This window comes from Chaetodon auriga, chromosome 18 (genome assembly GCF_051107435.1).
Source record: "Chaetodon auriga isolate fChaAug3 chromosome 18, fChaAug3.hap1, whole genome shotgun sequence".
Taxonomy (NCBI): Eukaryota; Metazoa; Chordata; class Actinopteri; order Chaetodontiformes; family Chaetodontidae; genus Chaetodon; species Chaetodon auriga.
This window is the reverse complement of record NC_135091.1, coordinates 12,895,352-12,917,977: the sequence shown is the minus strand read 5'-3', so window position 1 is coordinate 12,917,977 and position 22,626 is coordinate 12,895,352. Positions and strand designations below refer to the sequence as shown.

Sequence of the window (22,626 nt, the reverse complement as noted above, 5' to 3'; positions counted from 1 at the left end):
TCATGTCTTTTTGTGAAATCTGTCCCCTTGCTCTCCATTATTCCGATGCCCCGTATTTATTATCCCTTTTTTAAAACTGTTTGATTTCTTTGCTTTTACTCTGAAGGCCTGGGGCGCATACCGGACGTATTATTCTTGCTGGCGGGATGCATCTTGATTCCATTGTACGCAGCTGTCTTCCGTCTAGTGAGGTGTTTCCGTTTCCGAAAATAATTTCCGGTTTGTATACCTCAATGAATCATTGTACTTGTAGTTCTTATGGATATAATAGCTGAAATATCCATATTATGACCATTCTTTTAAAGTTCTGGGTCTGTGTGGCTGTTTAAAACACTAATTTGTTTCTCCTACAAAATTAGATTAGCAAAATTAGGGGGGTAAGGGAAATGGACAATTTTCTAGAGTATTTACACAGCAAAATACAAAATGCATCCACTTCCATTAACATTAAAGATCCACCATAGTGCAATGCCTCAAATATAACAACATTGTCAATCTACATGAAAAATATTTGCAAAAATGCAAATGTTGCATCATTTTACCTGTCCTGCGACATTTTAGGTCACTCTGCCCTTTACAAAAGAATCAAAGGTTATAATGAGGGAGAAGACTTTCATCTGTCCCACCTTTGCTTAAAATAAACGGGTTTCTCTTCATTGTAAATCCACAGAATGGATGAATGCAGGGCAGTCCCACAAATTAGAGTGTTCTGTTTGAAAATGATAATTATACAGTTTCTTAATAATATGCAATTGTACAGTGTATGCAGGAAAGCCTCCCAGAGACTCTCCTCCAGTACAATATGGGGACAGCATAAAGCATCATAAGCTCCCTTTACACTTCCTGTTCAGCAGCACAGACCTAGTCTCAACAGGGCCTTTAAACTAGGCTACCCTAAAAGATATAGGCTGAAAAAAAGTTCCACTCACCGGGTGTTTAAATAGATCTCACATGTTTGATTCGTTTTGTATGAGTGTGTGTTATTTTTTAACCCTTTAGAAAATAATTGCCTTTTTATTTTTCTGGACTTGATCTCATTACAAAGTTACAGGATAGAAAGAATCCAAACATTTAACCTGTAAGATGCACATTTCAATATCAGATTTAAAAAAATAAAAATAAAAAAAAAATCTGCCACCTCCTGCTTGGGACAAAAATAAAAAAAGATGTTATTTGTGCGCATATTTGCCATCATTTCTTTTCTTTTTTTTGAAAAATGGGATTGGGTATTTATGAATAGGAGATCCTGGGATTCTGCGTCATCCCATTGGTTCATGTCACCGCAGTGTGCCTCCCCTCAGGCCGCCACAGCAGAGCCGTCAGTCTCGCTGCTGTGCCGGTGGAAGGCATCGCCTCCTCACCGCGGATCTCCTGTCCTCGGCTCCCCCCTCCCCCCCGCCCGCCCGCCCTCTCTCTTTGCGCCGGACCGGACCTGGCCATCACACCCAGCCTCTCTGCAGCCATTGACATGCTTTCAGATGTTTTCAGTGTGCAGCAGTAAAGAGGAGGAGACGGCAGGAGGAGGGGAGGGGGAGATTTCTCTGCTCCTGTTTGGTCCTCAAGGGGAGGAGCCAGTTGTTGATTCTACGCTGCAAAGACAAGGCGCCGTGCAGAGAGGTAAGAGACCGTTTACGTAATAGAAATTATTATGCGTTTTATCTGCAGACTTGTCTAAGGCGCAGTTATTCCGCGGCGGTTTTGTCGCTGTCACTCCTGTCTGTGTGGGATATCTGGAGGTGGAGGTGAATGCGAATACGTAGCCTATTAAACATGCCACTCCCTGCAATAGCATACTGATGCCCTGGACGGACCTCTTTAAATGATTAAAAATGGAAGCATGGAAATGATTATTTTTTTATTTCATGTGGAGGTTAGTTCAAGGCTGCCTTTGCTTCGTCCGCTTTTGTAACACCTTAAATTTGCAGTTGCATCCCAATATGTAGCCTACAGGCCTGCTCTTATGGTTTATTTGGATATATGGAGACATGACTTTTCTCATTTGATCTGCAGAGTTAAATCAGTGAGTGAAAAATGCACTAAGACATACAGCACTGTTATGACACACCGCACCATAGGCTGCTGTCATATCATGTATAACCTAATCCTTGAACTTAGCCTATATTGTGGTTATTCAATAACATAAGCCTACAGGCTGCCTGAGGTCACTGAGACTCAGTGCGGAGCATCACATGGTGCAGAAACAGAGGACTTTGGTCAGGGATGCCGCTGTGTGTGTGTGTGTGTTTGTGTGTGTGTGTGTGTGTGTGGGCAGGCAGGCAGGCTGAGGTCACTCTCATGCCTCTGAAACCCGCATTGCTGATGTGGGCTTGTGTCCAGTGAAGAGACATTTAAGAAGGTGGATCATCAGGTTTCCCCCGGCTCGCAGCACAGCTCCACATCAGGCTGACCTCTGTTCAGCGAACGCAGAGCAACAGCTTGTTAACAAGTGTCCTCCACAAACGCCGCCAACACTGAGGAGATGATACGCTTGTGATAACATGGTTCATTCAAAGGACAGAATCCAGAAAAGGAAAAAAAAAAGAAAGGTGTCCTGTTTGTTCCCTGGTTTGGCGTTTCAGAGGAGGGGGGCAACGCTCCGGGGCAGATGCTGGTTGTGTAATAATCCCATCTGTCATTGTCATTTTTGTCTGTCATGAAGAGGCAGGGTGACTCACTACAGGCTCTGACCTATAGGCAGGTTATCAGGAAGGTTGTAATCATGAATAACGTGCACATTTGCAGGATTATACTTACTTGTGTTTGTCTGATTTCACCTGTAGATGAATTGATGATGGTAAAGCTTTGGGAGCAAAATCAGGCTGCTTCATTATGAATAGTGACTTGAATATCCTGGATGGGCAACCTGAAGGGCTGCTCCGGCAATTTAAGAATCGCACTTGCATAATGTTGAGTGAGTCACAAGAGATGGATTTAAATAAAAAACGAGTGGTCAAAATCAGAGCCAGAGAGGCCACGCTGACTTGACTGTTTGTCCCCGTGTGTGGGTCAAGCTGCAAAAACACTGGATCTTACATTTCCCATAATGCAACATCATTTTCTTTGACCTTCCCTGCCTGCTCTTTCAGACTCCGTGCATTCACTTTGTAACATGTTGAGAGCGATCCAGCCACCTGGGCACTTGATGATGACATGGTCAGGGATAACCTGTTAATAAGGGGTGAAATTGGTGGAATTCCCCTTTAAAACCTTAACGCACTAACTTCTTATTGGTATATTTTCTGTCGAGGTGTGTTTTAGTGCATGCTGCGTTTGTTGTCAGATTGAAACTGCTGTGAATCAGCGTGCTGAATCATGTCAGTAGGTAAGAAAACGAGACTCCAGCCAAAACCTGTGCGCATTATGTAACGATGTCCGGTGATGCCGTTTGCCAAGGGGCTCGGTTTTCTTTTGCCTGTTGGAGCTAAATTAAAAATGAGACTGAGGCACGTGGCTGGAGCTGTCGGTTTGTTGTGCACTGGTGTAGCTACATGGGACAGGTGTCACTCAGCCCTAAAGGTGCTTGAACAGGTCACAAGGTCAAACAGCCGTCTTGTTAAAGTCCTCCTCACGCGCTGTTGAGACGGTCATGATTTATAGTTCCGTCCCCTCTTACATTGTGAACAATAGGCTCGACAATGATAACTAGTCCATAACATTATCTATAAATTATTAGCACATTGTTAATTCAGTGTGCGAGTTAAGAAGAAATGGTGTGGATCTCTATGTTTTAGAATCCGTTTGTGTGCTATAAATGACACCCCCCGACAGTCACCGCAGAGATGGAGAGGATTTCTCTCTCAGGACTACAGTGGCTTCTTTTTCTCCCATAGGATTTCTACCTTCTCCAGTGGTGTGGCTGCTTAACTCTCAGAAGGACTACGTGTTCCCCAAACATGCAGCAGCAGGTTGTAGAATGACACATAACTTCGTGAATAACTTAGTTTTATCACAGTTATTCAGAGTCATTAAATCTGATGTTTTAGGCGAGACTCGCACGGATGGAGGGTGAAAAAACCTGTTAGAATTGCTGATTAAGTTCTTTGTGCTGTGGCAGGAAAAGAAAAAAAAAGTTCTAGGACAGATTTTGTATTTGTCCTTTAATTCTCTGTAATCCCCCCGAGGCGCCTTAAGAATCTGAATTCTTGTACAGTCTGTGTTCATTCTGTGGCCAAGAGCTCTCGAGAAAGTGAGCGAAGCATCAAAGCGTCCTATATAGTAAAGAGAGCAGGTCAAATCTTTAAGTGTGTCTTTGGCCTCGGGAGCAGTTTACCGTATATGCTGCACGCACACATGCACACACACGCACGCACACTCACTGAAGAGGAAAGAAAACCATTAAGCTGTAAACTGAAGATGTGCTCGCTCTCTTTCCGAGCAGCATCTGTGTCCATCCATGGAGTGGTTAACTGTGTTGTCCCTCGAGCCTTCAGCGTGTTGACATTAAAGACAGTAAGGCTTCTCTTTGTCTTACACCCCCACTGTCTCATGATTGAATGTGTTTAACCACGTTAAGCTAAGATGTTAGCCTGGATGCTTTTTTTTTGGCGGGAAGTTCTTGGTTTTGAAATCAGAAACCAGAGACTGACACCACAACGCGGATGTTTTTGAACATTCTGTCTCAATGTAGTTGCACTTTGTTCAGCCATTAAATGGCCCTTTGTGTATCCTAACCAGTGGTCCTAGAGGACAGACAGCATCTTATCCTCAAGAAGCTCCTCGAGCCATTTCCACGTCTGTATCCACATAATTCAAATGAGCATGTGCATAATAACATTTGTGCCTGTGTGTGTGTGTGTTTGCGTGGTCTTTGTGTGTGCCGTTTCTGATGGATGGGAGATCTAATGTGAGATGATCACGATGATCTCTAACAATGCAAGGATGCTGTGCACAGATTGTGAACAGGATGATTGGGGTGAAAGAACGTTATCAGCGATCAACGAAGGATTCAGTCAGACGGTGAAGAGAAAACAAAAGGAAAACTTTCGTCAGCCCGGCATGTAGCCTCAAATTGACTTGCCAGAATACTTTTCCAGAATTCTAAGGGCCATAACTGACCCCAGAACTACTCTGCTAACTGGAGCCAATTCTCCCAAATCGGCCCAAGTCTGAGCCCGTAAATCCCCGTCAAAGCTGGCAGCCGTGCACGCACCAGAGCCAGCTCACATTTGGTCCTTTGGTGCCGAAATGCAATGTTTGTATAACGTCTATAGCAATGATTTTGCCTTAAAATGAATTAATTGTACATATTTTTCTGTGAAACTCAGTAAAAACATTGTGAAAATTGTGGTTTTGGTAAAACATCAAACTACAGCTTCACTCACTGCAAAGTTCTTACATTTGTGTGTTTCTGTTTTGATCGTTTAGGCTCGAAGATGTTTTATTTCCTGTTGATTTCATGTTTTATATGATCTAATTTCTCATGAACAGCCTGCACAAAGTTACTGCCCGCTCCCCTCTTTGTCTTTGTGCAGCAGAACAGTCGTTTTCATTCAGAACACACTGATGGAAAACTTTCCCTCACAGTGACAGCTTATCTAAGTTGTTAGGCGGCGAATTGTGTTGTCTAATTACTCGGCTCTCCGTCTTGTCAGCGTGGAGCAATAAGCCCTGGCTGGAGCCCACTGAGCTGTAATTTAAAAACACTCAATTCTGTGTTTGTCTATTCGTACGTGTCTCTGTGTGCCTGTGTGTGTTTGAGCGTGTCTGCATGAACGTGTGGAGACAGCGTGGGGAGGTCTTTTCAGTGCGTCCCGTGTGTGCTTTTGATGTCTTCATATGTGGGGATTAGTTCTATAAATACAGCACAGTGATGCGTTCACGCCAGAGGTCGGCGCTTTAGATCCTGTGCTTGTGCTGAGAAAGTCAGTCCCCGTGGAGTCCGCAGGGGAGGGAAATTCAAGCGGATGCACGACACAAGATTGGGAATTGGATCCAAAAAAGCTCCGTTTGGTGAAAATGAAACAAAAAAAAAGACATGTGGAGGGACGACTGAATGCTTTCAGATCATTGCTGGGAAGTAGTTTTGTTACTAGGGGTGACTTAACTCAACACGGAGTGCCTCCACTGCTTTGTTTTCTATTCTCAAATCTGCAAACACAGAAGTGATCTGAGCCTGAACTGCCGGAGAAGACTTTTCATTCACTGAATGTTGGAAAAAGTGAGTTAGCAGTGGACCAAATGCTTGTAAGTGATGGTCAGGTGATAGAGAAGATACCGTCAAAGGGAGAGACACCTCATGAGGACGTGCGCTTCTTCACTGAAGAATTTTAAAGAGCTGAAACTGTCACTGTTTGTCTCTCAGTGTAGAAAACAGGCTGTAAGAGCTGCATGGATGCTGTGGCGCTGACTTTGACATTGTATCTGTGCTGTCTGCCTTCACACACACCTCTCCTCTCAGCAGTTCGTATCCTTCAAGTGTTCTGGCAAATCACCAGTGTGTTATTTTATTTCTCATTTATCAGGAACCTTTGTTTCACTTCTAAAGATGTTGATGGGTGTCGTCTTCGAAGACTTTATTTTTTGTGAGCTAAAAATGCTTTTTAAATATGTAGGATCCCTAATTAGTGATTAGTGACACTTTGCGCATTAAGTCAGTCAATTAAGGGAACTTGGGAGGTGTTTAGGTGTTTGCTTTTGGCTTTTGCTTTTTCGGTTTTGGCTCTCCGAAAGAAAAAAAGTTTGGACACCCCTGGTTCGAGTGTTTCATTTGTTAACTTTGGTTTGTACATTTTTAAAGAGATTTCCTATCAGATCATTTCTTGGAAGATGTTTAAATTTCCCTGCTACAAATATTAAGGCTGCTTTAACAATAATTCCAGCATAAAATGCAAAAAAAAGAAGAAAAATTTTGCAGTGTGCATTGCATTTTAGTACTTCTGTTATTTTATGGGGCACTTGCCAAGTTGTATCTCAACAGAAAAATGCAGAGATCCAGTAGTTCCAGCAGCGCTCCAGTGGAAAGAATATCTTGCATCTAAAATATCGACACTAATCATCAGTTTATGGTGCCAGCTTTTCAAAGGGCAAGAACGTCTTTCCTTTCCTCTTAAATTATCATATATAATGATGTGCTGCTGCAAGAGGAGCCTGCTATTCATGTCGATTTTAACATATCCACAGGACTAGAACATAAATACAGCTCTAACTCTCAGTCTCCATGCAAGACGGCAGGCTCGGCAGGCTCCGCAGTGTTACATAAATCCAGAGTCTTTGTGCATCCCTGTTAAAAGAGTGATGAAGTATATAGCTCCTGTAGCCTTATCCTGCCTCTGTGGGTGATCTGATGCATTAAAAAAAAACAAAAAAAAAACCATCGGTTTGGCTTTTTCTTCAATTCCAGAATTATAGAACACGCAACAGTTCTTTAAATAGATGATGATCTGTAATCATATCATATTTCATGGCGTGTTCCATGGTCTCATTTGACGTAGTGGCAATATGGAGACACATTTTAATTGGTCTGGGCTTGCATGAATCACCTCTTGCTCTCTTTGCTCTCTGGTCCTGATTATGAAAGCTCGCTGCTGCCTAATGGAGACAGAATGAGTTGTCTGTGCTGTCTATCACTGCCCGTCCTCTGCCTCACCCTCCATCTCCCCCAGTCCTTTCTGTCAAACCAGTCACAACTCTCTCATCCGCCTGCTCTTTGTGTCTCATGACTGTGACCTTATTGCTCATGCTAAGGCTGCATGACGGGCAGGCCGGGCCGCAGAGAGGCCGCGGGTGGGGATTTTAAACACAGATTCAGGAGTTAAATGGCACAGCTTGTTTTTGAACTGACTGGTTTTGTGACCATATTGAAAGGTCAGATTTTAAAGTTAGCTCCTGGTATTGTGTCCACTCATGATTTAAGAGAAGATTTAGAGGCATCTATCGGCAGAATACAATCTACAGTAGCCCAGAATGGACAAAGCAAATACAATACAGCCTTGGAAAAGGAGTGGTGAGACAAGGGGCATTCAGTTGGTCGCAATCTGCAACCTCACCACTAGATGCCACAAAATCCTGGACACTGGACATCTAATACACAAAAGGCCGATTGTTTTTAGTGTTTTATTACATTTTGTTACCCAGTTGTAAATTTGGCTTGTGACACCTTAAAACAAAGATTTGTCTTCTTGAAACCCTTCATCACCAGCTGCATGTGTCTACCTGTTGAACCAAAGTGGGAACGTCCTTGCTGTTGCTATATTTGAATAATTTAAATAGAAATAAGTGAAAGATAAGGTAAATCACTCAGAAATAGGCTTTACTTGGGACGTGACCCCAGGAAGGGGCCCGCTTGTTCAGATCAGCATCCCAAGATTGAATTAATGTGCAATTCCAAAAAAAATTGAAATATATATTATTTTTTATATAAAACCGTTTTGGGATTATAATATATATCATAATATGGAAAATTAGTATGTAATTATATTTAAAATATGGTAATTAAATTGATGTTAATGCAATAAATTGTGTTCCATCGTAATGCTTTGCATTGTGTGTTGAATTTAGTGGCATCTAGTGGTGAGGTTGCAGATTGCAACCAGATGAATACCCCTCCTCTCACCCCTCTTTTTCCCAGCATGTAGGAGATAACACGGTGGCTACAAAAAAATGTGAAAGGCACTGTCTAGAGTCAGTGGGTCTACGCTAATGAAAACATATGTTATGGATATTACATTTCTTTATTACGTGATATTACATTTCTGCCAATAGAACTTCCTGAATCCTACACAGTGGACCTTTAAAACTTCACTCAGTAACTCTTCTATTTCACTTTCACATTTTTCTCATTTGGAAAAAAGAAATGTGTGCGACTGTAACACATTATATTCAAATCATCTCGATGCCATCCCACTGAAAGCTGACCATTATGCTGAATTATCGCCTCTGATGCGTTCAGCAGCTCCACTCTTCATCTATGGACTTTTTTGTACAACAACATGTTTTCTGACAAAATGGCAGAATGCACATCCCATTATTTCTGATTCACTGTCATTTAGTCATGACTGCGATGTTTGTCTCCAGGCTGAGGGACTGCTCGCGGTGAAGACGAGGCCTAAAATGATGAAGGGCTGTGGGCCAGTTCAGGACTAGCTCAGACCGAGGGAACTGCGGCGGAGGTGGAGAGGAGGAAGAGGAGGAGGGAACGCAGACTGAAGAGAGACAAAGCAAGATCACGTGACCAGGTCTCGGAAAGGCTCCAAATTAGTGATGCTCCCCTCAGGCAGGGATTACCTCCTCCCTGTCGTCTACCTCTCCATCTCTCCTCCCGCTCTTCCTCCCACATACAGTGGAGCAGCCGCCCAGCTTCAAGACTCTGAGCCGTGAGAGCTCACTGCGCTCACCCACCCACGTACGCGCACACACACACACACACACACACACACACACACACCCTCTCTCTCTCCCTCACACATACACAAACACACACACACTCCTCTTGCATCCCGCTCATGGTCGTTGGCCTGACCTCCTCAGCTGCTGCTCCCGCTCCAGTCCCAGACCATGAAGAGGCCCAAGCAGCAGACGGGGCCGCTGAGCTTCCTCAACTTCTTCAGCAGGAAGCCCAAGTCGGAGCCGCGGCCCGAGAGGCCCGTGGAGCCCTGGCCCAAAGAGGAGGTGGCCATCACTCTGACCCCGAGCGAGCACCCAGAGCAGGTGAGGCTGAGGCATCCAGCGCTGTTACTGTCGTCTGGGAGCGAGTGGAAGTGAGGAAGCGATCGCATTATTTCTTCTTGTTTGTTTTGGCTTCAGGTAGACATGCTGAGTTTAGTTAAGCTTTTTCTAAAAAAGGTTTCATTTTGGTTTTTATATGTTCCAGCTTCAGCACTAGTTTTACACTTTTCCTGGCTTGAAGAGAACCTACTGGTTCACTAAATGGTACTATACTGATGATTTTAAGAGCTATCATGATAAAGAGTCCTATATAATATATAATAATGCATTGGCTCATTACTAGTCTTTTATCCCTCCATGCGTATAGTGACAAGATTAAACAGAAGTTATTGACCTTGAAACATAAGACTGGAACATGTCAGATGTCTGGTTTTGTTGCCCAAAATCTGGACATCTCACTCATTGTTGCGTAAGAAAGAGGAACCTGAAGAGAGGCTGTAGATCATTAACTCTGGATGTATTAGCTTCTGCCTGCTGCCTCCTTCTCCCATTCTGTTATAGCCCAAATCCATTAGAGTGTTTATTTAATTAATTGCCAATTTCAAGAAATGATGTTGCCAAGAAACCAAGTACACCAAATACAAAAAGTATCCACCTACATACACACTCACCTAGAGTGATTTTCACAAGAAATGTGAGGATGTTCCATTAGCTTCCATTTAAAATAAAACAAAAAAAAAATCCTCATCGTCAATGTTTTTGATGTAAGTGATTGGATTTTGGTGAATCAGCAGGAGCTCTGAACCTGTTCACAGGACCTCAACCTCACAGCAGAAGAGGCAGGAGAGTCAAGAGTTCCTGGAGGAGAAAGAGGAGAAGGAGGAGGCCCACCGGCAGCGGCTGAGGCGGGCGACGACGGTGCCGCCACAGCCGAGTGCGTGGGCGGGGTCAGCAGCGGCTCCACCGGCGTCCTGTCCCTCTCCTCCTCCAGCCAGGAGCAGCTTTTGGACGAACACCTGGAGGAGTGCCCACTGTGCCTGCTCAGTCAACCGCGTTGCCACTTCCCACGACTCTCCTCCTGCTCCCACCGAACGTGCTCTGACTGCCTCCGTCAGTACCTGCGCATCGAGATCTCGGAGAGCCGGGTGGGCATCGCGTGCCCGCAGTGCCCCGAGACTCTGGCGCCGCTGGATGTTCGTGCCATCCTGGACGACCGGGCGCTGCTGGAGCGGTTTGAGGAGTACCAGCTGAGACGTTTCCTGGCTGCCGATCCAGATACACGTTGGTGCCCTGCGCCTGACTGCAGGTGAGAATCAGACCACCACAAAATCATAAAAGCTTTGTCCTGCATGTTTTTTATGCAGGAAAAAGTCTCATTTTGAAATCAGGATAATATAATTTAGTTCAATAGACTTTGAATTCATGACTTTTTACACTGTTGTATCGCAACTTCAACTCAACGTCCACCACTATCGTTAACTAACAACTTTGAGAACGAAAACAGTGTCTTCTCTAGATCGCCTAAACTTGTAGAAAAATGTACTTTTTTATTGACATCTTCAGTCACACAGTAGCGATCCCCTGTAATTATCGAAAAAAGAAAAATATGGCAGCTCTTGTTAAACCCCTGTCATCCCACCACCAGTCTTATGTAAAACACAAGACTGGAGCAGTGTCAGAGTGATTGACTGAGCTTTGAAAAGATGAACTGACAGCATCTGAAAGCTCACTTTGAGCTTTACATGCATCCCAAGGCTGTTTAAAATTTTGATGCAACCAATATATTTTGCAGATCCCGAAACAGAACAGACTGATTGTGAATGATGAAGTAAGCTCCTTTGCTTTGGTAGCTTCAACTCTTCAAGAATCCAGTCTGAATGAGGGACTACACACAGCAGCACAGACACAGTGCATGGTGCAGTGGGAGTGAAAGGAAGAATCTGAGGATATCTGAGACTGTTTTGCTGTTTTTAGGATGATGCGTCGCGCAGAGATGATTAAAACACAGCAACTGTGATTTCAGTGCAGAATCAGGACGATCATACATCACACAGGGAGACATCCGCTGTGGGAGAGTCAGTTTTTCCCATTGACTGCAGCCTAAATAGACCACAATGCAATGCAACCACAAGACGTGCTCCGAGTCAACGCTCATGTTTTCTTCATAACACATGCATGCACTGATCCGTGGATGTATCGCCTCCATGCTCATGGATGGGTAACAAGATAGGGCTGCTGATGAGAAATCATAGTGTGTGTGTGTGTGTGTGTGTGTGTGTGTGTGTGTGTGTGTGTGTGTGTGTGTGTGTGTACATGTTGTGTGTGGGTGTTGGGTGAATATTTGTGGTCAAAAGCACGTATGCACCAGAGTTCAGTGGTAGACTGTCTGTCTCCCCGGCTGTCAGAGCTCACAGTCTGCTCATGATGAATGAGTGCAGCAAAAATCAATATGCCAACCTGTCTGATGCTGGGGTGAATTAAACAGAACAGAGAAACAAGAGATCGGATTAATCTGCAACAGATCTGCAGAATTTTGAGCTTCACATATTGAAAAAAAAATGTTTACAAGTGGTGGTCAGCAGTGTTATGAATTTTCGATGATTAATAGCTTCCACATAAGAGATTCTTTGAAGTGCTGACCCGTTATGTAAACTGGTCAGTCACAGTTATGGTTTGTGTATTCCCATGTTCCCAATATATACACATTCCTGGAGGTCTTAGGGACAGGAGCTTAGCTGGAGATTATGTTGGCTGTGAGACAGCGTGCTCTGTGTGTCCACACGCTCGGATCAATCGATGTGTGCACATTTTGTCATGTTTTTGCTGCATATATGATTCTGCTGGAGGTGGTTTCAGATGAGGAGCTTAGCACATGCAGACAGGATCTGCAGCGCAAGGATTTCATGTGGAAATCTGTCTGTGCCTGTGTTGGTGTCAAATATCGGGACTTTTATCCGGCACTGCTACAGTTTGCATTTGAGGAAGGATTTTTGTATTATCCCCAAAAAGAAGGTTGTGAGGTTTGTTTTTCTGACCATAAAATGTAGTTCAACTCCTCTGACTGATATAATCTGACTTGAACTTATGTCAGTTATAACACATAACCTGTACTATTTTCTCCGTTTAAAATATTAAATATGCAGTAAGTTTAAAATTATATGAAAGCAGGATTTAGTTGACATCACGGCTACAACCCTGATTCCAAAAAAGTTGGGATGCTGATTTATTTATGTTTTACCCAGCAACCCATAACTTTTGGGTTGTAGTATGGAAGCCAGTCACGGTCCAGTTTGCAACTTGCACAAGTGTGTTGTAGAAACCTTGAAGCCTCCAGTGCACACACACTGAGAACGAACTCTTCAGTCATGCAGGAGACATCTTGTCTCCAGCAGTTAAACTTCTGAAAGGAAAAGCATTTGCATATTCAAAGATAAAGGATTTTTCGATGAGGAAGAAGGAGTAGATTGTGCTTTTAAAGATGTTTAACTAGTTAATTGATATTTTCTGTTGAAAACCATAAAAGAGAGAAATTATTATTCAATAATTATTCAAAGCAGAGTATTATATGCCATTATATGCCATGAAACTTGTTGGAGAGGGATTGTGTGTGTGTGTGTATGCGTGTGTGTGTGTGTGTGTGTGTGTGTATGTGTGTGTGTGTGTGTGTGTGTGTGTGTGTGTGTGTGGAAGGGTGTTTAGGAACTAAATAATCCAATTATTGCGGTTTGTTTGATAAAGATAGATATCCGCTGATACCTGGAAATCCATAAGCAGGTCCGCACTGGCTTTGTTGTTCAGTCAAAAGGGCTTGACTTGAGAATCAGACGCAGTCAGTTTAAATGCAGTCTGACACCAAAGTGGGACCCAGGCAGCAGTCTAATTATCGTCTGATGTGTGTGTGGCCTTCAGCCTGTCTGATTCATCTGCCTTTCTGACAAAGCTGCAAACCACATCAGGCTGGAGGTGCCAAAGGAAAACGCCTGGAGGAGCATTTGAAAAACTTCACAACACAGCAGCTCTGCCTAGATCCTCGAGCCCCCTGTGAATCACTCACAGTTACTTTCACTTGTATTTGATCATTAATCACATGATCTTTTGAATATTGAAATTTATGTTAATGCCCCCTCTGAGGAGCGAGATTAGGTCCACAGGCGCCAAGCTCCTTCTTATAATCATAATGACTTGCTCAAGATCTGAGGATGGTATATTTCTGGTTCAGGTGCTGAACTCTGGAAACCAGTCCCACAGACAGTTGTATCTCTCTTTGAGTTGTGATTCACTGAGGCACACAGTCAACAGATGTAGCTGCTGTGTGTGAGCAAAGACAACAATGAACAATTCATTGTGTTTCACCAGGCTGAACACATGAACAATGCAAGGATCAAGCAGTGGATTCGACTCCCTGCAGCATTTTAATAGAGACTCCAGACAAGCAAACAAAGCTGTGATCTTTAAATGAAACTGTGAGTCTCAGCAGAGCATGTTAGGGCAACAGGGTGGAGTAGTGAGTGGAGAGAACACCTGGACTCAAACCTCCATGATGCCTGCTGTCTCCTTTAGGGACAATTAACATACTAATGATGTCCATTTTTTTTACCTGCAGTTTCTCTCTCTCTTCAGCTATGCAGTGATAGCTTACGGCTGTGCAGAGTGTCCCAAGCTGAGCTGTGGACGCGAGGGATGTGACACGGAGTTCTGCTACCACTGTCGGCAGTTGTGGCACCCCAACCAGACGTGCGACCAGGCCCGGCGCCAGCGAGCCCGCCACACCTCAGGCGGCAACGATGCCTCCACGCTGTACGTCTTCAATGAAGAACCCGGAGGAGGTGAGGCCTTCTTTTGTGTCAGAAATCAGAGGATCTTTGAGGTTATTTCATCCTTATCACAAGTGCCAGATGAATATTGCAGAACGCGTGGCCACCCCCTAACACTTTGACTCTGTTGCTGAAGATGCAGAGGAGATCAAAGCGTGCCCTCGCTGTGGTGCCTACATCATGAAGACCAATGACGGCAGCTGTAACCGTATGAACTGCACTGTGTGTGCCTGTCAGTTCTGCTGGCTGTGTATGCAGGAGATCACCGACGTGCACTACCTCAGGTACTCAGCTCATGAACACATTAACATACCAAAGCAAAAGCCAACATCTAAAAAAAAAAAACATGTAGTTTTATTTACCTGGGGAACCGGCAGTGAAACAATTAGCTGATTAGTTGGAAAAATAATCATTATTCGCTGTCCTGTAATGAACTATCTTGGTGTTTGGGACATATGCAGTGAGAGCCCTGCACAAAAATACAAGAGAAAGAGCAGCAGAATTTGATCCTTGTCTCACAGCAGGATGAGGTGAGAAAATGCTTGGTGGCACAAGTCCAACTCCGGCAAATATAAGATACTGAACAGTTTCTTCAAAGGCCAAAGTCTCAATTACTAGCCTCACTGAAATGAGCATACCCGTGTTCACACCTCTATTCCATCTGTACATTTTAAAGCAGTATCCAGTCGCAGACAAAAACCGGTCCCGTCAGCAAGGCACAGACAGTATGTCATTGTTGAGAGGCTGCGCTGCTTTAAACTGTTCGTCTGGGCTTCCATTGATTTTTCCAGTCCTGGAAGGGAGTCACTGCTGACTTGTCATCAATTAATCAGCCCTATCTGCATCCATATTTCCATGCGGCAGAATATGTAACTCAAGCTACAAGATAGCTAGAAGCTGATTAGCTAAATTTGAAGTTCATCTGTCTGCCGGTCAAGGTCTGTTTTAGAACTACAGTGTGTGAAAGGCGCATATATGCATTTATGTATTGATCATTCTCATGTCTTCAGTTCTGTTGCCTGATGCATGAATCACACACACACACACAGAGGCAGAGTTTCTATCTGCGTGAGCTGCATTGTCTTTCGACCCCCATCCTCTGTTTTTCACAATGCAAATCACAGCGAACGTCCTATTGAAGGGCAAAACTTTCAGCATCTCACTGCAAATCTGCCAGTCCAGAGCAACAGAGCACAGTCCTAATATCTCATCAGCATTCTCCCCACGCAGGCTTTTACAACCTCAGAGTGACTTTTGCTACTGTGATTCAAACGCATGCTTGGAGAAAAAGCATGGCCCTCAGGAACTGTTTGTGTTGCTTATATTGCCACTGCTGCTTTAATTTCTGCTTCATTAAGACCAAACAGCATTAGTCAGTGTTCTACTGCTTTCCCTGGCCGGGAGAATAACGCCGCAACAGCAAAGGCTCATACAAGATTAACGGGGCACTTTAAGGCAACGCTTATTGCACCTAATGTCACATCCAGAGACAGAAAATTTGACTTCTCGTAAGCGGACTTTTCCATTTATCTAACAGCAGTATGTCAGATAAATGAGTCTATGAATGGTAGCTGTAAATGGTGGTAATTGAGGGAGAAAGTTGTATGTAAAAGATAAATGCAGATGAGATCATTCAGTTGGGGTAATGATGTAATGACAGCAACGAGACAGACAGTTAATGTTGTCATGCTGTTGCATCAGCGCTTATTCATGCCACTGCGGTAAAAACTAATCATTCAAAATGGTTTTATGTTCGTGTCAGGGTTGGATGAGGCTGCATGAAAGGTCATGTCCTGATGCAGGGGGTGATTATGAGTCTTTGGAAGTTTGCACATAACCATTTTTGTATATTTTGAGAATAAAGTTGGAATAAAACCAAATATCTGCACAAGTACAACTGAGGCTGATGGGAATTTCATGAATTTTGCTGCTATTTGTATTGGCAAGTAGTAAATGCAAATACAGCACACTAGTAGGTAATCAAGGTTATGAGAAATGATCGTGTAGACCCCTTGAATATTTGTAGCAAATTTCACAGCAATCCACCGAATAGCTTACAAGATATTTCACTGAAAGCCAAAAATGTTGAGATCATCAAAATCAGTAGCATTCATCCTCAGGTCAGTACAACACGTCATGGCAGTCCACCCAGTCGTTTTTTATGATATTTCAGTTTGGGCTGAAGTGGTGGACAAACTGGCAGAATTATATTTCTACCCATAGATCCATGATGCTCACATGGCTAAAAGTAAAAATCTGATGTCCCCTGCTGTGTGTCTTTTGTGCCTCAGTCCCTCAGGATGTACATTCTGGGGGAAGAAGCCATGGTCTCAAACCCGCAAGGTTCTGTGGCAGGTGGGCATGTTGCTCGGAGCACCAGTGGTCATCTCCCTTATAGCGGGCATCGCCATCCCAGTCATCATTGTGGGCATACCAATCTACATGGGCCGCAAGGTACAGACCAGTTAACACATATTGTGTCACGTCAAATCAAGGTTTGAATGACGGGTTGAGGTTCTGTATGATTCCTGTCACCTGACATATGTGATATTTCTTCCCCTCCAGGTCCATGGTCGCTGTAAGAAAAACAATATCTCAGGAAGTAAGCACTACTTGACGGTGGCGAGTGGGGTGATGATGTCAGTGTTTGTGTCGCCGGTCATAGCAGCGGTCACTGTTGGTAAGGAGCAAACAGCAACATGGCCGCCCTCTGTCCTGCACACTGAGACGAGCCACTGAAGTTTGGCGTCAGCTCGTCTTTGCAAAATTAGTTGTGAATTAGTTATAGAACTGTATTTTTTAAGAAAGTTGATAAAATCGCCACAATATCCTCACATGGCAGTTTAGGTCAGAGACTGAAGAGACCTCATATGCTAAATATGCTAAGTTATATAATAAAAATATAATAAAGCTGTAGTTTTATCAAAATTTCTAATATCTGGGGAACAGTATTTATGTGGATCAAAAAGTCATTAAAGATAAAGATGATCCACATGGCTGCTAGCTGGGGAGCGTCTCCCATAATCCCCTCCATAATAATGAGTAAGGACTTGAGGATCAAGAGCAAGAAGCCCCCCCTCTTTTCACATGGTGCGCACACAATTATAGACCTAAAATTAAAGAATTGCTTTGACATTTTGGGAAATATGCACATTTGCTCTTTGCAGAGAAAAATGATGCCACTCTCATATAATGCTACCACCAAAAAGCCCACCTACCAGCACCTGTAAGGCTAACTGATTAACACGTTATATCTCATTTGTATCCATGCAAAAGCTGAAGTGTAAAAATGGTACATTTTACCTTCCATAAAACCACAGCGTGACATTTTTACACTTAGTTTTTGAATAGATGATCTGCCTGTTTCCCCATGTTTCTAGTCTTTGTGCTACGCTAAGCTAACCAGCTGCTGGCGGGAGCTTCATATTTACCTTACAGCCATGAAAGTGGTGACGATCTTCTTGATAAGAAAACAGATGAGCGTATTTCCCAAAAAGTCAAACTATCCCTTTGATAAAATCATGAGTATTCAATGTATGCAAACATGCCGCTTGATGTCATCACCACACACACACAAATGAGCATTTTGATGACTCATGCAACTTCCTGCCGTAGGTAACATTTGCGGCTGTGCCAGAAACCCTTAAGGCTTCAGCAGCCTCTCAGCTTCCCTCTGCAGGGTCGCAACCATCACTGTACCGCACACTGACAGGTCCTGCCTTTGCACACACACACACACATTCAGCTGCACTGTACTCTTCACCCTCACCTCCTACCCCTGCACATCCAACCCCTCCCACTTGCACCGCTGCCTCTGGTTCATTTTTCACACTGTTTTCACTTGACTTTCTCTCTGCCGTATGTTTTATCATATCTCATCTGTTTTGCGCTCTCACCGTACTACAATTGATCTTTAGTTTCTCATATTTCATTCACAGCTCCCTGTCCTGTCATTTCTCTCATTTTTCCTCTCTCTCTCTCACACACACACACACACACACACACACACACACGCACACACACACACACACACACACACACACAGCCTCTCGCGTTCACTCCTCTCTTTCTGTCAACTGTTTGGCTGGCAGGCTCATCCTCTTGCCCTGGTTTCACCCTGTCGCTGAGTCAATAGCGCGCCAGCGTTCCCGCTGTGTTAATGATGTCCCTTTGTTTGGTCGGCACTCTGCTTTGTGCTCCCAAATTCCTATCTCAATCACAGGTTGCATAATCACACAGACCCTCCCTGCGCTGTGTGATCGCTGCTCATCGAGTTTGAGGGCTTGTTAAAAGTGCTTTTGTGAAGGTTATGAAGGAGTGGGGCGAAATCGAATTTTTTAGGGTTGAACTGGCTTTTTTAGAGGAGTTGTGCACTGCTCTCTTCTCAACGCCTTTCCAACGTCTTTTCCTTCTCTCACCATAACAAATGCTTCCAGTTTCTTTTACAAGACTGTCCTGGACAACACAGCAGCACCACACAGAACAAAAAACATGCAGTATATCATAGACTTACAATGAATTAGATGCACAATGCACATACGATCAAAGGGATGAAATAACAGCTAGTAATACACCAAAACAGTCATAGAAAAACAGATATGCAGGAAATTCAAATTCTTAAAAATGAAAACAGAAAATGGATGAAAAATGTTAGATCGGCTCGTCTCCAATTAACAGAGACTGGGTTTAAAAACCTGCAACGAAAGAGGTTCCTGAAAGGGGATGTCCGTGGAGCATAAGCACTAGTTCTGAGCATTATTTAGAACAACAGAACTGCTTAAATGTAGAGGTCAAGATGCCAGGAATAACGTCATACTGTCACTGTTTCAGCAACTTAATTCTGCAGTGGACAGGGAAGCAGGAGTGGCTCCCCCCTGTGTTTGATTTTGAGTATTGCAGGAATAATGATAAGGTGAAAACTGTATAAAAGGGCGCTCCACCAGCTACACATGTCCTAAAACTAGAAATAGACATGATTTGGTTTTTCACACTCTTCTGTTTTTCTTGCAGGTGTGGGTGTGCCGCTGATGCTGACGTATGTCTACGGGGTCGTCCCCATGTCGCTCTGTAGGAACGGTTGGTGTCGACCGCAGAGTGAACCTCCTGAAACACATAAAATCCAACTGGAGGACTTGGCCAGCTGTGAGTACAGGATTTAAAGGAATAGTCTGACATTTTTGGAAACACACTCATTTGCTCTCATGCCAGATGATTGGCAGTTAGCTTAGCTTAGCATAAAGACTGGAAGCAGAGGGAAGCAGATAGCCTGGCTGTGTCCACAGCTCTAAAGTACCGCTCTAAGCACGCCTCTTATTAATGTGTTGCATCTTGCTTGTGTTGTCCATACACAGAGTCATATAAATTGACAAGCTGTGGTTTAAGGGAGAGTTAAGTGCTGGGACTATTTCTTAGTGAGCAGCAGCAGGACTGCCTGTCAGGCACAAGAAGAAGACAGTGACTGTTACTGTTTGTGTGGTTCAAGAGACAGTGTCTGTCAGTAAGCTTTAGAGTGCTGGTAGACAACGAAAGCCAGAATAGCTGTTTTCCCACGTTTCCAGTCTTTATGCTCAGTAGTAGCTCATCTCTAGGCTCTATCTTCATATAGGCCTAATAAACAAAATGTCAAAGCAAATAAGATGATATGACTGTGCAGTTAATTTAGGTTAAGGACTCTTAAGTCTGCATAAGTACTAGGTGCATTGTAATGTTTGCTCCAAAGTGCGGCCTGATCTGATGAAGTTTCAACTTCTCTTATAGATCTTCTATTCTCTCATGTAGTCAGTGACCACTGGACAGGTCAGAACAACCCAACGCTCAGCGACACCAGCGTCCAGGAAGTCAGAGTCAGTGTACAGGAAGTGGGCGTCCTCCCCAGTACAAGCACCACGCCCCCGGAGCTAGATAGCTACGAGGAATTGGACGAAGCCACAAAACACCACGGATACACCCAGCAGGACAGCCGCTCAGACTGCGAGGTGGTTACTGTGCCTGACAGCAAGGTCGATGACACACAAGCGCTTCCTGTGAGGTAAATGTGTCTGCCTCCTGTTTTTATCCACGACTTCAGTCCTGACTGAAATGTTTCAACCAGTAGTGGATGGATTGCCATCCCGCTACCATGGCTGTAAGCGCTTAGTCCTGCTCTTTAATTGTTTTTTGGAAACTTTTATGAATGGAATACATTAGTTTAAGCATATAATCCTCAAATCAGACTCATTTTGATTGCCTGGCTGCCTTTTATTGATTTCTTCATGTGTTTCTACTGTCACCACAGGGATGGAACCAATTTTGAGGTCCGTGTGGAAATTGAGACCCATCCCAGAGGCGCCCGCCAGTCCAGCCTAAGTAGCATCCTGTCTAGCCGAAGCTTGTCGGTGGAGTCCCTGGGACACTCGCAGTCCCAGTCCCATGACTACCTGTGTGCCTCAGAACTGGAAGAAACACGAGAGGGGGGAGGAGGAGAAGGAGAGGAGCAGGAGGGAAGAGAGAAACCAGGAGGGGAAGCAGGAGGAGACGAAGGGACAGTTTACCCAGTCTTTGAGACAGACGGTGTATGAGGTCCTCCAGTGCAGGCTTTGTACTTGGTTGAAGATTAGTCAGGTTGTATGGAAATCAACACGTGCTGACGTGTCACCGGACTGACCTGAAAATCGCTGTCCAAGACCACTTCCTGCTTCTAAGACAGGCCCTCCCACCAGTTGCCTTCTAGCTCCAGCCTCTAAGGAAGACGCGGGTTTAGAGAGAGCAAATGAAAAATGCGAGTGTGTGTGAGAGTTTGTGTATGAGACGAATAGCATGAGACCATGACATAAGAATCAGAGGGGGATAAACTGTAAATCAGACAGGATCCAACAATGAATCAAAAACACACGTGACTGAGAGCATGTTAGCTGACCAATTCAGTCTGTTTTTTTCTACGTTGTCCTTTCTGGAAGAGACTACCTTACTCCCCCTCTATCTTAAACCTATTTCATGAAGCCCTCTCTCCGTCTCGCTGTACTCTCACACTTCTTTTAGTGACCTCACCTCCCTCCTCCCTCTCCCCGTACAAATAAAGAGACCCCACACAAGCATGATCTGTTTTATGGGTAATTAAGAATCTAACAACTGTTGTGCCACCAAGTAAATATCAAATGCTTCTCAGGCTAAGTTGTAAAACAGTAGGAGGTGATTATTTCCCACCTTAAAGAATATCTCCAGTACTTTTTTGGTCACACCTGAATTGGGCAACCTTAAACGGACGACGCATGCTTCACTGTTGCTCTTTTGTGAAAGAAGGCCATTTGGAAATGACATCTGAAATCTACTGAAGCCTGTAACTGTTGTTCTCGATTGGAGTAAAAAGTGCTCTGTGACATTATGGCGGTGATTGAATTGACCAGACGGCTTTAAATACCATTAATCACAACTATTAATCTCAAATCCACAGTCTTCCATGGAAGGGGGACAGGGCAGCAGTGGCACTTTTGCTCTGTTTTAGTGCAGCTTTTAGCCTTCAAGAGGCTATTTCCTTTTAAACTGTGGAGGGAGACGTTGCTTTAGTTTGTAAAAATGCTCATTCTAAGGCAGATACTGCACGTGTGCGTTAGCGACGACGACCACGTGGCGGCGACACTGCAGTCTTTTTCCGAAGACTCTTGGATTTTAAAGTAGCTGCATGATTCTACTACTTGCTGTGTATCCAGGATAACACATGAACACACAAGAGCGGATTCACACATGCACACTCACACACACACACACACACACATATGCCCACACACACCGCAGTAAAGTGTAGTTGCAGTAGTGTGCGCTGCTGAGAGCATAAAATATAATCTAAAGACCTTCTGAAATGATCACAGAGCACCAAAATTACAACAGCAGCATGCCACCTCAGGCTAAACTCTAATAGCCCCTTCTAGAAGATTTATGAGAACTACATGACTATACATGCTCTGCTTCGCTTCCTGAGTGTGAAATACTTGTGAGAGATGAACTCGGACACGACGTTATAAGCTGTGCTGGGTTGTGGAGAGAAACTGAATAAAGATTTCACCATGAAGGACACAATGCATGTTTTGTATCTGTCACACGTTGAGTTTTCATCAGGGAAAGTTCAAGAGGAGAGTCGTTACCAGTTTCCTGATGTGGCGTTTTGCCTTTGCTGTATTACGGGAGAAGCACAGACAGGAAAATGGCAGGTTATGGTAATCATCTCAGGCCAGTG

At 44.0% G+C, this 22,626-nt stretch overlaps 1 protein-coding gene across 4 annotated transcripts; it reads left to right on the top strand.

Moving 5' to 3' along the window:
- The first annotated feature begins 1,304 nt into the window (after window positions 1-1,304).
- LOC143336237 (E3 ubiquitin-protein ligase RNF19A) lies at window positions 1,305-22,471 on the top strand. 4 transcript variants are annotated; one of them, XM_076756251.1, is made up of 10 exons: window positions 1,305-1,617; window positions 9,013-9,645; window positions 10,419-10,909; window positions 14,224-14,429; window positions 14,554-14,701; window positions 16,709-16,871; window positions 16,983-17,097; window positions 19,428-19,559; window positions 20,175-20,445; window positions 20,692-22,471. In XM_076756251.1, the coding sequence occupies exons 2-10, from the start codon at window positions 9,493-9,495 to the stop codon at window positions 20,972-20,974; spliced, it is 1,962 nt and encodes a 653-aa protein (XP_076612366.1). In that variant the 5' UTR covers window positions 1,305-1,617; window positions 9,013-9,492; the 3' UTR covers window positions 20,975-22,471. The 4 variants fall into 4 exon arrangements, with proteins under 4 accessions (XP_076612366.1, XP_076612367.1, XP_076612369.1 ...); XM_076756252.1 differs by having other exon boundaries at window positions 1,481-1,617; window positions 14,560-14,701; XM_076756254.1 differs by having other exon boundaries at window positions 1,481-1,617; window positions 14,560-14,701; window positions 20,196-20,445; window positions 20,692-22,467.
- The last annotated feature ends 155 nt before the right edge of the window (window positions 22,472-22,626 follow it).

Coding starts and splice junctions, on each gene's coding strand:
- LOC143336237 (XM_076756251.1), top strand. CDS start 9,493: ATGAAGAGGCCCAAGCAGCAGACGGGGCCGCTGAGCTTCCTCAACTTC. Junction 9,646..10,418: donor CGAGCGAGCACCCAGAGCAG/GTGAGGCTGAGG, acceptor ACCTGTTCACAG/GACCTCAACCTCACAGCAGA. Junction 14,702..16,708: donor ACCGACGTGCACTACCTCAG/GTACTCAGCTCA, acceptor TTTGTGCCTCAG/TCCCTCAGGATGTACATTCT.